The following is a 13,722-nucleotide window of genomic DNA, read 5'->3' as shown; positions in this document are numbered from 1 at the left end:
CGGAAACATTGAACAGTTGGATGTTACACATTCCGAAGGTTGCAGAAGGTCATCTTAAGTTCCTCTGTAAAGGTTGTCGTGCAGTTGAGCCTCATTTTGATTTGATAGACTTTTTTGAGTAGTGCATAGTGAACCGGAGGAGTTTGACAAATGGAACAAAAGGAAAAAAGGAGAAAAAGAATATCCGCCCCCCCCCCCCACCCAGACTTTCTACTTGACTCCCTGCCAACCTTTTACAAGTAAGGAAGTCTCTCCGAACTCGCCGCGGCTCCCTCCTCCTTCTTCTGGTCCTGCCTGACTCTCACCTCCTCTTCTCCCATGCTGGGACACCCCCTCTGCCCTCCCCCTTCTGAGAAAGTGGGTCTCTCTCCTTCCCCTCACTCTCTCTCTCTTATGTGAGGTTTTAACACAACACAGCGCTGGCGGCCTCAGTCGTGCCTTGGACTGTAGCAGACGGAGCAGCTTGAGCGAACACCAACATGGACTTCAAACTGCTCCCGCTGATGCTTCTGTTGGCCGTGGTCACACATGGACCAACATGTACCGGTACGTCTGAATAACTCTGAACTCATGGCGAGCATCATTTTAACTTTTCTATATTTTTAAGACCTTTTCTTTGTTAGTCCGCATGCTGAGGTCTTGACATTTTTTTTTCTGGATAATACCGCATTTGTTATTCTCTTAATTATTATTTCTAAATTGCTGGCATGCCTCCATCACGGAATCTCAAAAGTAAAAAGTTTTTGTTCATGAAACTTCATCTTGATGGTCAGTTGGTATACTTTTCTAATATATTTGTATTATTATTGTTATTATCATTATTACAAATGCATGATGATTGGTTAAAAATACATTGAAGCACATTTTGTATGTAATGTGTAAATTCATACATCAATCAAAAGAATACCTCTCAATTATTTTCTTTAACATTTTTTTGTTTTTTCATAAAAAATATGTATTTTAGATTTTTTTTAAATTAATGGAACAACAAATGGTTATCTAACAACATTGCGTGTTATCAACTTTGCGGCCCCACTTTAGTGTCACTTTATGTTCCTTGCAAGGTGTCAAGTCAGACTGTTGAGCCGCCTGGCCTGCGCTTATAAGCTTGTTGCTTCTGACCCGCTAGCACCCCCACGTTGCATATTAAAGGCTTGTGTGCATTTGGCTTCTCTCTTTGCTTTCTTTTAATTACTTTCTAATTAGGGATAAACAACGCGCCGGTGATAGCAGTGGATGCTCGCTTTAGGTGCCAGTTCTGCATGCTGCATAATGATCCCCTAGTTTGCATTAGAATGGGGAAGAGTCATTAGGCTGATATTACCTGCGCCTTTGCCATTTGTGGTGTCACATTCTACATCGAATTACATCACTAAGAATATGTGGAAGGTCGTAGATTCAATGGGTGCTTCTTACCGGGATAAAAAGTTATATTTATGTTTGCTGTATGGTGTTTAAGAACTACGCCAAATGTAAGAATACATCGCTGAAAGTGTCTTTGTGGAGCCTTTTGAGAACCGTCATTTTGGACCATTCCGCAAGCTGTATTATGGAATGCGCTTCCCAGACTTTGATGTTTGCCTTTATCAGCTTGCATCTGCAATAGCGCACGGGGCCCCGTGAGCCTCCATGCCGGTGGTGGCACACGGGTGATTTGTAATCATTTTAAGAATGTACTTAGGGTGATTTCCACTGAGGCTGCGCGAGCTGCAGAGGGCTCTTTTATGAAAGAGGGCAACATTAGAAATTGTCAGCTGAGGACCCTTTAGTGAGAGAGTGGTCAAGCTGAATGCATTCTGACTGAAAAGCTAAAATGTGGTTGGGGCGGGGGGAGTAAGTGGTCAAAAAGGGAATAATCTCTTTTTAATGAACGTGTTGTGGAGAGCAATAGCAGGTGAACTCGCATGTTCCCATGCTTTAGAAAAATGTGACAGTAGATTAAACATGGTTTTAACACATCCAATGAGGGAAGTCAGGGATGTAATCGCGTCCTCTTTCAACAGATTAATTCCTTAAAATTCACCGGTACATTTTCTGTTATGTAACATGTGAATTTTGCTCATCATTCTTTTTTTTTTCATAGCATAATGTCAATGCATCATACCGTTTTTAATCGTATATTGTCAAGAACATAAAAGTAGTATATTTTCCTTACTCAGAACATACCAAACAATTGTGCCTTATTGTCTTTTGTTTTAAGACATTTTTTGTAAATGTTCGGTGTGTTTACAGCAAAGCCCATCAGTCTGGTGGAGAGGTGCTGGTGTCGTTCTACTATTAACACGGTTCCCCAGCGCTCCATCAAAGAGCTCAAGTTTCTCCACACACCCAATTGCCCTTTCCAAGTCATGTGAGTACAATGAAAAGATCAGCATATCAAATAAATGTCTGCTCATGGTTTGTCTGTTCTGAGTAGTTCTGGCGCATACAGAAACTTTCTTTGTCAAATATTAGTGACATGTCAAGGTTTCCCGGTTGAGCATCCATTGATCTGTAGTTTTGGTTTGAGCCAAAGGTTAAAGCAGCTACGCAAACAACGCAAACATGTTTTATTCATTACTCAGATTTTCATGTGTGAACGTAAAATAGTTGGCCGGGCTCTGACAAGCTGGGATATATAAATTCCAATATGTTAAACGCAAGAGGTAAATCACAATTTGCCAAAGTGGTGCAAAGTTTTTGCAGGGAAATGCAGGAATACTTCTCATGTACAAATATACTGTGTGTACTACGCTCCCACATCAGCAACTTTCAGGGCTCACGTTTTGATTTATGAAATGCGTGAGGAACATGAATTCAAATTGACTCCTGACAAAGAATGTCATGAGATGTGGAAATACAATGTATGATTAAATACGATGGCGTTATGAAATACTACAATTGGCTGAAGGCCAGACCAGGTTGCAACCCGCCTCATGCCCAACGTCAACTGAGATCGGCAACACAGCTCAAGCACTATGGAGAATGGATAGAAGGATGGATGGGTGATTTACTGAATAGGCCGATCCATCCATACGTCCATCCATCTTCACACCGACACTAAGCCTAAACCGCCTGCATCGAAGTCAGCCAAATGTGTGTGTGCATGTGTGTGTGTATAAATCGCAAAAGATACATTTAAAATGAAAACTACATGTTTCAGAATTACAAATCCAAAATGAATGGTTTCCCCAATCTCAAGGACATAATATTTAGTGAATATAAGCTGATTAGAAAAATTACAAGCTCAACTTTTGAAATAAGTTCACATTCAACTCTTTAAATGATCATGTGTAATTTTACACAATTCTCCAGTGTACATGCAACAAGACCTTCAGAGTAGAAATTGTTGTGCAATGCTTTATGCGTTTTTTTGTGTGTGTGTGATGTTAAAACCATCCAAAAAGAGGCCCGACTTTAAAGCGTTGCGTTCCGATTGAGGGAAGAAGTGATGGCCGAGCTCAAGGGTGCAAAGGAAGCAATAATTAAGGGTCAAAGTGATTACCTTTGTGTTTCTGCTGACCCCCTGTGTCCCTTTTCCACTTTTTTTTTTTTTTTTTTATCTGCTGCCTCCGACCACACAGCAAGGCTGAGTATAATGTCACTGGCCTGGAACACATTAACTCAAAAGCCTCATTCATTAGTCGTCTATAGAAAATCAGGTGGCAGAAGCCTCACAGCCAAAAGGCAAAAAGGCTGCCAAATGAGGAGGGGGTGACTTGTGACTGCTTGGAGCGTGAATGAATAGCAAAAGGTCGCAGAGGACACAGAGATGCTACCAGCCCAGAGGAGTCAAGAAGTCATTTAGGCGAGGCGACAGGGAAAAATACAGCTCATTTCTATGATATCTCCATTGAAGCACATGAAAGCATGCTCAAGTAACATTATACTCCTCTGTGACCACCCTCCACCCCCGCCTGGCAGTGTCCCGCCGTGCTCCCCAGTATGACCCCCACAACTCCTTACCCACTCATCCCAGCATGCTGTTGGTATTAACTTGCTGTGAAGTAATTACTACCTGCTGCTTGTGGAACTCCAGCCCTCAAATTCTAGCCAAGTCAATTCGAGGTGAAACTGCAAGTTGCCGGGCCAGACAAGCAGACAGATAAACAGGACGAAGGAGGACACATCAAAAACAGGATGGAGGTCCCCAGCGGATGGACCTGCCACCCCTCATAAAAGAAGAGGAGGGGCAGAAGGGAGCCAAAGTAAACACAGACCCAGTTACAGAGCTGCCGACATGTTGGTTTGATGGTGGATTGGATGCTCATCATCCCTTTAAAGTGGAGATGCCATTTGCTCATGTGAGGTGAGGAACACAGAAGGTGGCCGGTTAAAGCGAGACGGGACATTTCATTTGTGGAGCGGTGTGATGGAGATATGGAAGGAGGAGAAAGACCCCCCTCATGCTAGCTCTCACACATGACCTTTTGCCACAGAAGTGTGACACACATATGTTAAGAGCCGTGCCGGCTACCCACTTGCGTTGCTCCAAATCTTCTATTTAGAATTTTTTCCATCACACCTGAATACACACACACACACATACACACACACACACACACGCACTGCACCGCACCTTGTGGCAGAATGTCAACTGAAAAAAATCTTTATAATGATAGAGATCTTAAATGGGTCTTTTGGATCTTTTAATTGGGAGAAAAGGTCCCTTTGTCTTTTTTTGAAGCTTAAAACCCTTGCGGTTGAGTATTCTAAGACCACACTTTGCAAAATAACCCTAATTTGTATCCGCTAATCATTTGGTTCAATCACCGTTAAATTGAACCACCGGTCAGATCAAAAGGACTCGCCAAACTAAAGTTTACATCAAACAAATGCGCACAGATGTTTTCGACTCTGTGCAATATCACACAAACAGGCAGGGGGTGATGACTTTTTTTTTTTAACTACAATTTTTAAATCACACCTGCAGATCTGAGTACAACTGATGAGAAGCGGCAACCACATTTCTTCAAATAGTAATGTAATGTACAACAATTTAAAAAATAATAAGTTTGAAACCAATCAAATGCTAAGCGAAGTGATAAATGCTTCGGTCACGCACGGATTGCTGCATCCTGCACAGAAATGTGTCCTTGCGAGATGTGAGTCAGCCACATTTAAAGCGGAGCCAATTTGATTGACAGTGAATGAAGTCAGCTTTGTTCACCCCCACAGCGGCACACACCACCCTTTTTTAACTACACTGGCTTGCACGTTTCTACGAAATTACCTACACCCAGTCTAACACGCCTCGGCGTAGATTCATGCCAGGAACCGCGCCAGATTTGTGCCAGTCATGAAGATAGAGCGAGATGAAAATAGTTCTGTCTCTCGCTCTCCTTACTGCAGCTGCTCTCCAGTGGAAACAGAAGAGTGTTAATTTCTCACAGCTGGCCAGGGGTTGACAACCCGTCATGCTCAATAATCATCACATTTTTAAGCTCACATGTGTTGGAGGACATGCTGAGATCTTTAGGTCTTTGCTCAGGTGTTTCTGACTTCCACTTTCATTAAATGTGGCTCAGTAATGAGTTGTCTCATTTTTTTACTGTCCGGATAAAACCCATTAATTGTCATCAAATGAAGAATCCTTGTTTTGGATTTTTCCCTTTAGAAACATTGAGATCACAGCACGCTGGAAGCAGTTTTTACACGATATGAGTTCTTCAAAGATGAAGTGCTGCTATTATTCCATACGCACTAAAAGATATTGGGATTTATAAGCTACAGATGAACTAAAAAAGTCCAGAACCAACGGATAATCCTTTGAGTGTTTACACAGCAGTAGGTCATTACTTTTACCTTTTATCGCCGCAATATATGATATTTATTCTCCCATTGGGAATCATGAATGTGCATTCAAGTGAAAAAGAGCACGTGCGATATGCAATTTTAACCCTCCACAAAGACAAACTGTCCGTATTGTGCATTTACATACATTTGTCTTCACATTACTGGATTTCAGCATTCTAATTCTTTGAGTTGATCTTGCCAAAAAAGCTTTTAAAATGTCTCTCGTTTGGTTTCACGTGAACTTTACAGGCAAAGGATGCTCCATAGACAATGCAGTGTTGAATTTAAGTCAACAATAATCCTGATTTATAAAGGACATCAAAAACATATTGCCTCACGCGTAAACTTGAAGAAGGAGAAGAAATTAACTGAAGGAGGGCTTTTTGAGGAACGAAATTGAATCTAGCATATTCTTTCTTCCATGAGCTTACATCACGTCAAGAAAGTAGACCCTAGAATAGAAAGTCGCCCAGTTGAGCACATACAGACCTGCTTATGGAGACCACAATATTTGCTTATTTGTATGTCCATTTTAGTAAGCGGGACATGCTGGTATCCTGGTTCATGGAGGCTAGTCTAAAATGGCAGAGATTTACAGTTTTTTTTAAATATGGGGCAGGTGGAGGGGATGGCTCTAAACATAAAAATGAAATGAATTCCTACTCGTAATAATTTGTTTTTGTGGTTATTCATTCTAAAGAAAGCGGCATCTCTATTTTTCTCGTCCATTTGTTGATTGATGAATGACACAGTAAGATAGCAATCCAGCATATTCTAGCGTTTCCACCCTGGAGTAATGTTCCATTGTGAGTCAAAAGGAAAGAACAATAAGGGGGGGGGAGATGTTTGAAAATAATTGGAAGCATTATTTGGGCTACCCATCTGGTCATTAGCAGTTACAGTCGCAGGCTGCTCTACCTGGTTTATGAAGAATAACACAAGCAATAGACAGGTGGGATCTACTATTTGACATTGACTTGCATTCTGACTTCAACAGCAAAAGGAAAAGAAAAAAAAATCCTGTAATCCATCAAACAACAACTGCAAACTATCCCATAAACTGCAGTCAAAACTGTACCTCATCCCTATCTGAATAAAACAAAGCAACAGTCAAAGAACCAAAATCCTCCTTTTCTTCATCCCACAGCGCCAAGCTGAAAAGCAACAGGGAAGTTTGCATCAACCCGGAAACCAAGTGGCTGCAGCAGTACTTAAAGAACGCCATAAACAAGTAAGAAACATGTCAACTCTCTCTTTCTCTCCGAGTGGGCTAGAGCATCACTGACAGACAGACGTGAATAATTACAATTTAGAGCCTGCGTAGTATAAATAAACCTACCATAACAAATTACTGGTTCACTGTCTCGCTGATAGTTACTCAGTGAAAGCAAAGACTTGGTTGACGTAAGCAGCCTGAATTATCATGTGTGAAATGATGCGCATGGAGTTAAGATGGGTGATAAATCTGCCTGCGGCGCGCCTGCTTCCTCCTTTCTCATAACCTTGAGTCGAAGCATCATCATCAGCTCACACGCCACACTTCATACACTCCAGCACAAAACTATGTCCAGCGGACTTTTAAATGCATTGTCCGTATGATTATCACCAGTAGTTTCACATTAACAGCAGAGTTGTTGTGGCGGGGGGAGGCAAAACTCAGGGGGTGGGTGGGCGAATAAAGGTGGAACAAGATTGGCAGAACATTCACATTTTCACAAGCCACGTTGTTCAAATGTACACATTCCTCTTAAACAAAACTCTCCCGAAGTGACTGCTGGTGATTATTGCCAGGCTGCCTGTTTGAGTCTTGAAACACTACACGAGCGCTCACGATGGGAAGACACACAAAGTCGTTCATCTGAATGTATACGTTGTTCATTACTGTTCATGCATGAATTACTTGGATAGTCCAGTGTTTCAAAAGATGTTCCGCTATAGTCATGTCGTAGAATATGAAACTAATGCACTTAGGCACTGAGCCAAAGTGTGTTACCAAGCACTGTTTTTTTTCCTCACCTTTTTTTTCTGAACTTGAACCGTAATCGGTTGTTACCTGAGCTCTGATCAGCAGTGATGTCATTTTTAGTTGACAGCGAGTAGCAAATCAGCTGCTCCCTGAGATGGGGGCGGGGGGGGAATATTGGCTTAATTTATCTTCCACAAATGCAAAATTAAAGAGAATGCTGTTTTTGTATTATTGAGGAAGGCACAGAACATATTCTTGTGAAGATTTTTGACTGAACTTCCTCTAAAACAGCAATATTTCAAAAATTCTGCATTAGATAGTTCTTCATCTTTGCCCGTTTTCAGCACTTACCTTCAAACATGTATAATGTGTTGAGAAACACGTCCCTGAACTCACTTTACACCGTCTCAATGTCATTTTATCCAAATCTGGTTCCTTGCCCTCAAAACCAGTCAGAGCAGCGTTTTTTCTCAATTGTTTTGAACTGAAAGAAGAAAATCTGGGGCCAATTTAAGAGGAAGAGTTATTGCAGCACAGAATCGTTGAGGGAATTACTGCCGCCGACTTTTACTGTCTCTACACGAGACTCAATGTTTGGCATGTTGCGACTGACGATCAAACAAAACATTTGCCAGTGTGTCAGATGAGAAGATTGTGCCGCGATGCGGGAACACATTTCTATTGTTTATTGAGGAAGGGATGTTATTATTTGCCAGTAAAAAATGTTTCTAAATGTGCAAACAGGGTGAAGAAATCGAGAAGACGCAACAACAAGAAGAACTAAGTCCTCGGGATGTTTTCTATCCGGTCAAAGAAACCTTCAGGTCCAACCTGTATATCACCTCACCACTGCTATGGATGTATGTAAACACCGCTGTTATGTAACCGACCACCTCTCTGGACTGCTTGCGCAAGAAGCACTTCATCGCAAATTTGTGCCACCCGCCACAGGCCTCTGCGGATACTCACCGAGTGACAGCCCCCACCGCCCAATCCCTCCACGGTAGCACCAAGTGCGATTAACCCGCCTTGGGACAATGGATGCAAGATCATGTAACTTGTGCTTGAGTGACAATGTGTGTGAAAGAGTGTGTGTACAAAAAAAAAAAAATGTCTGAACAGATTTATGGGGAATGAATGTGCCCGCCACTTTCTGACAAGTGTCCTTCAAAAATTCAAATCACTCAAAGGAATTATGATCTTTAGAGGCAGGTCACACTAACACTAATCTCTGAACGCCTTTTGAAATATTTCATTTGTGCTATGATCAAGAATGTGATGAGATATATTCTGTTTTTATGCCTTACGTATGTGAAAGTGGCACTATTTTGAAACAATGTTATTTTCAGGATGACCAACGTGCCACTCATCGACGAGCGTTGATCATGTGGTGCTACATATTCATTTTAAAAGTCTGAATCGTTTGTACTGTTTGGTTCGTGCAAAACCATAATCGGCCGAGGTTATTTTTGGGAGCATTTCTTCATGGTCTGGTGTGAAGATGATGTGTCGAGTGTAGCGAAAGGTGATGAAGAAAATGGAACAAATGCAGTTTGGGTGTTTGTATTGCGTGTTAATGCAGCGTTTACTGCTTGAACATATCAGAATATAGAAAAGACCAAATATTTATTCAGCGCAACAGGCAACAAAATAAAACCTCAGCAATAAGAACACAATTCATATAAGTCTTTGCTTTTTATTTTTTTTATTTTTTACATGCCTGACTGGAAACTTTCGAGCAAGTTGACGGCAGGATTCTCGGATGCGTATTTGTGGGGAAAGTATATCGAACAGCTGAATTGTCAAAAAAGGGAATGTTCATGATGGAAAAGAGAACGTTTGATGTTATTTTACTCTATACATGGAAATAAATATGTGTGAGCCACTTTATTATCAAATATGTCTTGTTAATGTTAGTTTTTATTTTTATATTGCGTATATGAATTATTCAATGAATGCCTTTTCAATGCAAGATACAGTACAGTAAATATTAAATGAAGGCTAGAAATGTCACAAGCGAAAACATATTCCGGCTTCATGCATTTGTTTATGAATACAATTTTTTAATCATTTATTGCAAAACAGTTTGAAACCTTTTATTTTTTATTTTTTGCACCATATGAATAAGATCCTCTTTTTTAATACGTTAATGTTAAAAGCCAGCCAAGCAAATTCAATTCTGTCCATCCACTTATTTTTGTTCTCTCTGCTTTCATTCCTTCAACAGCGGTTGTGTCTCACGTAAGGATTCTACGGCAACATCTTGTTTGAATCCGTCCGACAAATTGAGAATTAAAGTCAATATTATTGCGCCATGATCGGAGACATATTTCAGGCTGGCCACACCAAACACTTGATTGGCTTTTTAAAAATCTTTATTATTTATATGAAGCGTCAGCACAGCCTATGAGGCGAAGCAGAACAAAACCTGTGGCCTGTAGTTCCAAGTAATCAACATGTGCTTTCTATTAGGACACTCCCAGCACCCCCTTCGACTCTCTTCCCTGCCAAACTATTCGCATAATATGGAAGTCGTGGTTGTGGTCTTTGTTAACTTCATTTGTTGTCTTTGACAATTGGCAGGCCGCTTGCTAACAGGCTATAATCCAATTAGGTGGCAGCCAGCAGTGCAACTAGCATTCTTATGAGTGTTATAGATATGAATGGTCCATATTTTGTGGTTGTACTAATTCTTCACAACAATGCTTAATCAATCCGTTAGATCAATGGAGAAGGGCGATTCCACAACTCAATAACAAAATGAGGTGATGTGAGCAGCTCCTATGTTCATATAGGTGCGTATTTTAAAGCCAGAAATACTCTTAGATTAAAAAAAAATAATCAGAGTATAGATAGATGTGCATTGGTCTCGTAAATACTACAAAGAATAGTGACCAATATACTGTATTTTTATTTTTTTTAAAGCATTTTCTTAAGGATTGCACTGTATCACTATCACAATGCATGGTTGCAACGACACTTTGTGTATTTCTTACTGTATATTTTTTGAACAGAGTTTCGCATTTACTTGTTGGTATGCAAAAATGATGTTTCTACATTTAGACACCAAGAAAATGTGAAATAACTACTCTTTGTAATCTGCTTTTGGACATATTTTAAGATGTCATATATTAGCGTTTTGGGGGGTGGTTTTGTATGTGAACCAAGAGACAGTATTTTAGCTCTCATATTCAAGGCCCCGTTTTCAATAAAGTCACATGAAATTAAATCAGGTAAATCTTTCTTGTCATGATTTCAGTACTCAGTAAGCCCCCAACGACTAGCAGGATTACCACGTCCCACATTTTCGAAAATGTGACACAAACAGCCATAGTTTCGGATGTGTACGAGATGTGCAAAAAAACCACTGCACTTTTACTCTTCTACAACTCTTGCTTCTCTCTCTGTTATAAATTTAGTGTTATTCCTTGGCAAAATGCTGCTATGAGTCAGCGCCTCGCAAGCTGCAAGCCTCACCGCACATCACTGGCCCCAAGTCGGTTTTTATTTGGGGACTGACTGTTCAAATAAAATGTTGTGAAATATTTTATCGACCATCTTGCAGACACAAGTTAACTTAACATCTTTTAGCCATGTCTGTTGCAATGGGATTGTGTTCTTTTAGCTTATTATGAGTGTATACATACGATCATAAGATTCCAACCCATGAATCAAATGTGGATTTTTTTATTTTCCTTTTTTTTGCTGATAAGGTTTGGGAATGCCTGCTTAATCTACTGAATACAGAATCCGCTCAACAAATGAGACCAGGGAGTCACCAGCCTCTCACCGAACGTCAGCTGGGATAGGCTCCAGTTTAGATCACTACGTTACAACTGAATACAAGTCTCGTCGATGTGGTGTCATGCCATCTTCGACAAGATTATACAACTCGACTAAAATCCCTGTCACAAGTCACAATACCAAGAGGATCGACTGGCTTTCTCGCCAAACGACACACAACACACTAATGAACAGTGCAGTTCCAAAGGCGCCATTATCTCCATTAGCATACTTGTCTGAGATTTGAACACTTAAATGTGTTCATTTGTGCTGGTTCATTACTCCCGAGGAGCACCAGGGAGCCCACGGAGCTCCAATGTGTCGGCGCTAATCAAGTGGAGCCATGCTGAGCGGATTCATTTCATGGTGCTGCTCTCTCTTCTGACCTGTGGCCAGTCATATGAGCAACACGAGACACTTTTTGGAAGTGGACCAAGTGCTTTCCAAGGTCAAGGTTGAATGTTTGGGGCCTTCTGGGCCCATTCAGAAATGATTATTGGATTTTCTATACTGTGCTTACTCAGCTGAGGCCCAGCTATGATGGAAGTGGTGGACACATGTACAGGATGTAATTATTAATATGGCTTTTAGCTGACAAGCCAGACATGCTCCATGCAGGTGACAAATTTGATCTTTTCATTTTAGGATTTTTTTTAACAATGTCAGCGGCTTAAAATGTTCTTATTAAAGCTAGATACAACATGACAAATCAACTGTGAGCCAAAGATTTGGTTTTCACATGCACCCTTAGTCTAATTGCGAATGTTAATCATTAAAACAACCACATTTAAAAGGGAATGTATATTTTAGGTGGATTTTTTTCTTTTTGGCTTTGTTTTTTGTTTGGTTAGCCAGTCTGGGTTTGTTATGTTTCACATAATAAAAACAAATATTTTTAAAATTCAGGTGTATTTTACTCATTTAGAATTGTGTGTCGTTTAAACCTGCAACTAATCTTTTTATACCACTGCACAAGATTAAGGCAATTTGAAACAAGTACAAGCAATATTAAACCATAATTAACAAAATATTAATCAATATCTGTCTCTTTCTTTCAAATATTGGGCAAGCAATTTACTTCAAAATCAAATTCACAAAAACAAGTGATCAGAATTATATTGTTAAACTGGCCGCCGTTCCACTTTAACTTTTGCACCTGCAGAGAAGATGACGGTGGGCTAAAATCATGACGTCTTCTCTGAAAAAAAAAAAAAAAGTGTCATCCACATGAAAAAGACAAAAGTGCTTGAGTGAGCGCACAGGAACCTTCAGGTTGAATCACCTGAGCCAGAAAACGTAACCATTGTGGACAGTAAATTGCCCGACCCATTTGCTCTTGGAAGTTGTGTGTAATGCTGCATGATTTGAGGCTCTTGACTGTACATCTTTGAACAACTTAATATCCAACCGGCTGAATACCAGTTAATAGGAAACATGTTGGCTGCAGAACTGCACTAGACTGTGTATGTGAGTGTGTGTTTACCTGCCATTGCTCATGTTGTGGGGACATAAAACTATATATAATACTGTATGTACAAGCGCCCATCTTCCTTTTGGGCACGCCATGTAAGTCCACTGTATGGAAATCCTTGCAGGTCATTGTGAAGACATGGCTTCATGCAAAGGTGAGATGGAGTCCACATTCGGTGTCGTGGGGTGATTTGATGTGGTTAGTCCAGTCGTCAAATGCCATGTCTCCTAAGAATCCGCTTTTCATTTGACTTACCAGAAACTGATTTAATGGTAAGGGGGGATGGTACCATCATGAGCAGTTCATGTGTGTGGACATGGAACTGATGCTGACAGATAGAACAGAGTGATCATGAACACACGTTCTTTCGCTTGTGGGTCTTGTTGCAGAGTCAGTGTACGTCTTCCATGTGGTCGCAGCAATGACGGTTCAATCATCTGCTGCTTGCCTGGTAGAATATTTTGGAGCAATATCAATTTAGTAGAAGTACGATAGAGCAGTTACAGCTGCTGTGTACTGAAAATTGATTTTCTGGGGCCTGGAAAGAAAGTTTTGCTCAGTGTAGGAATGGCCAGTGTAATTCTCCAAGTGGTGATATTTTGTAGGGTTTTGTTGAAGTCAAATTTTTTTTCTCATGAGGCTTCTTCATTTTAGTTTGAACACTTCCAGAAAGTTATTATTATTATTGTTGTTGTTGTTGTTCCCTTGTTTTTGATGCATGAAATGC

At 40.5% G+C, this 13,722-nt stretch overlaps 1 protein-coding gene across 2 annotated transcripts; it reads left to right on the top strand.

The window, feature by feature from the left end:
* Nucleotides 1-406: 406 nt before the first annotated feature.
* On the top strand, nucleotides 407-10,973 carry cxcl12b (chemokine (C-X-C motif) ligand 12b (stromal cell-derived factor 1)). 2 transcript variants are annotated; one of them, XM_086120604.1, is made up of 4 exons: nucleotides 407-546; nucleotides 2,233-2,350; nucleotides 6,923-7,006; nucleotides 8,486-10,973. In XM_086120604.1, the coding sequence occupies exons 1-4, from the start codon at nucleotides 480-482 to the stop codon at nucleotides 8,523-8,525; spliced, it is 309 nt and encodes a 102-aa protein (XP_085976730.1). In that variant the 5' UTR covers nucleotides 407-479; the 3' UTR covers nucleotides 8,526-10,973. The 2 variants fall into 2 exon arrangements, with proteins under 2 accessions (XP_085976730.1, XP_085976731.1); XM_086120605.1 differs by lacking the exons at nucleotides 407-546; nucleotides 2,233-2,350 and adding an exon at nucleotides 2,367-4,288.
* The last annotated feature ends 2,749 nt before the right edge of the window (nucleotides 10,974-13,722 follow it).

The sequence above is a fragment of the Hippocampus guttulatus genome, chromosome 9 (assembly GCF_054856545.1).
Source record: "Hippocampus guttulatus isolate MCC_2025c chromosome 9, RoL_Hgut_1.0, whole genome shotgun sequence".
Lineage (NCBI taxonomy): Eukaryota > Metazoa > Chordata > Actinopteri > Syngnathiformes > Syngnathidae > Hippocampus > Hippocampus guttulatus.
The sequence above is the reverse complement of the archived record's forward strand: the minus strand, read 5'-3'. Positions and strand labels throughout refer to the sequence as shown.

What these genes read in the sequence shown, in the direction of transcription:
- cxcl12b (XM_086120604.1), top strand. Translation starts at nt 480, where the DNA reads ATGGACTTCAAACTGCTCCCGCTGATGCTTCTGTTGGCCGTGGTCACA. An exon ending in ACATGGACCAACATGTACCG is followed by an intron (nt 547 to 2,232) that starts GTACGTCTGAAT and finishes GTGTGTTTACAG; the next exon opens with CAAAGCCCATCAGTCTGGTG. An exon ending in TTAAAGAACGCCATAAACAA is followed by an intron (nt 7,007 to 8,485) that starts GTAAGAAACATG and finishes ATGTGCAAACAG; the next exon opens with GGTGAAGAAATCGAGAAGAC.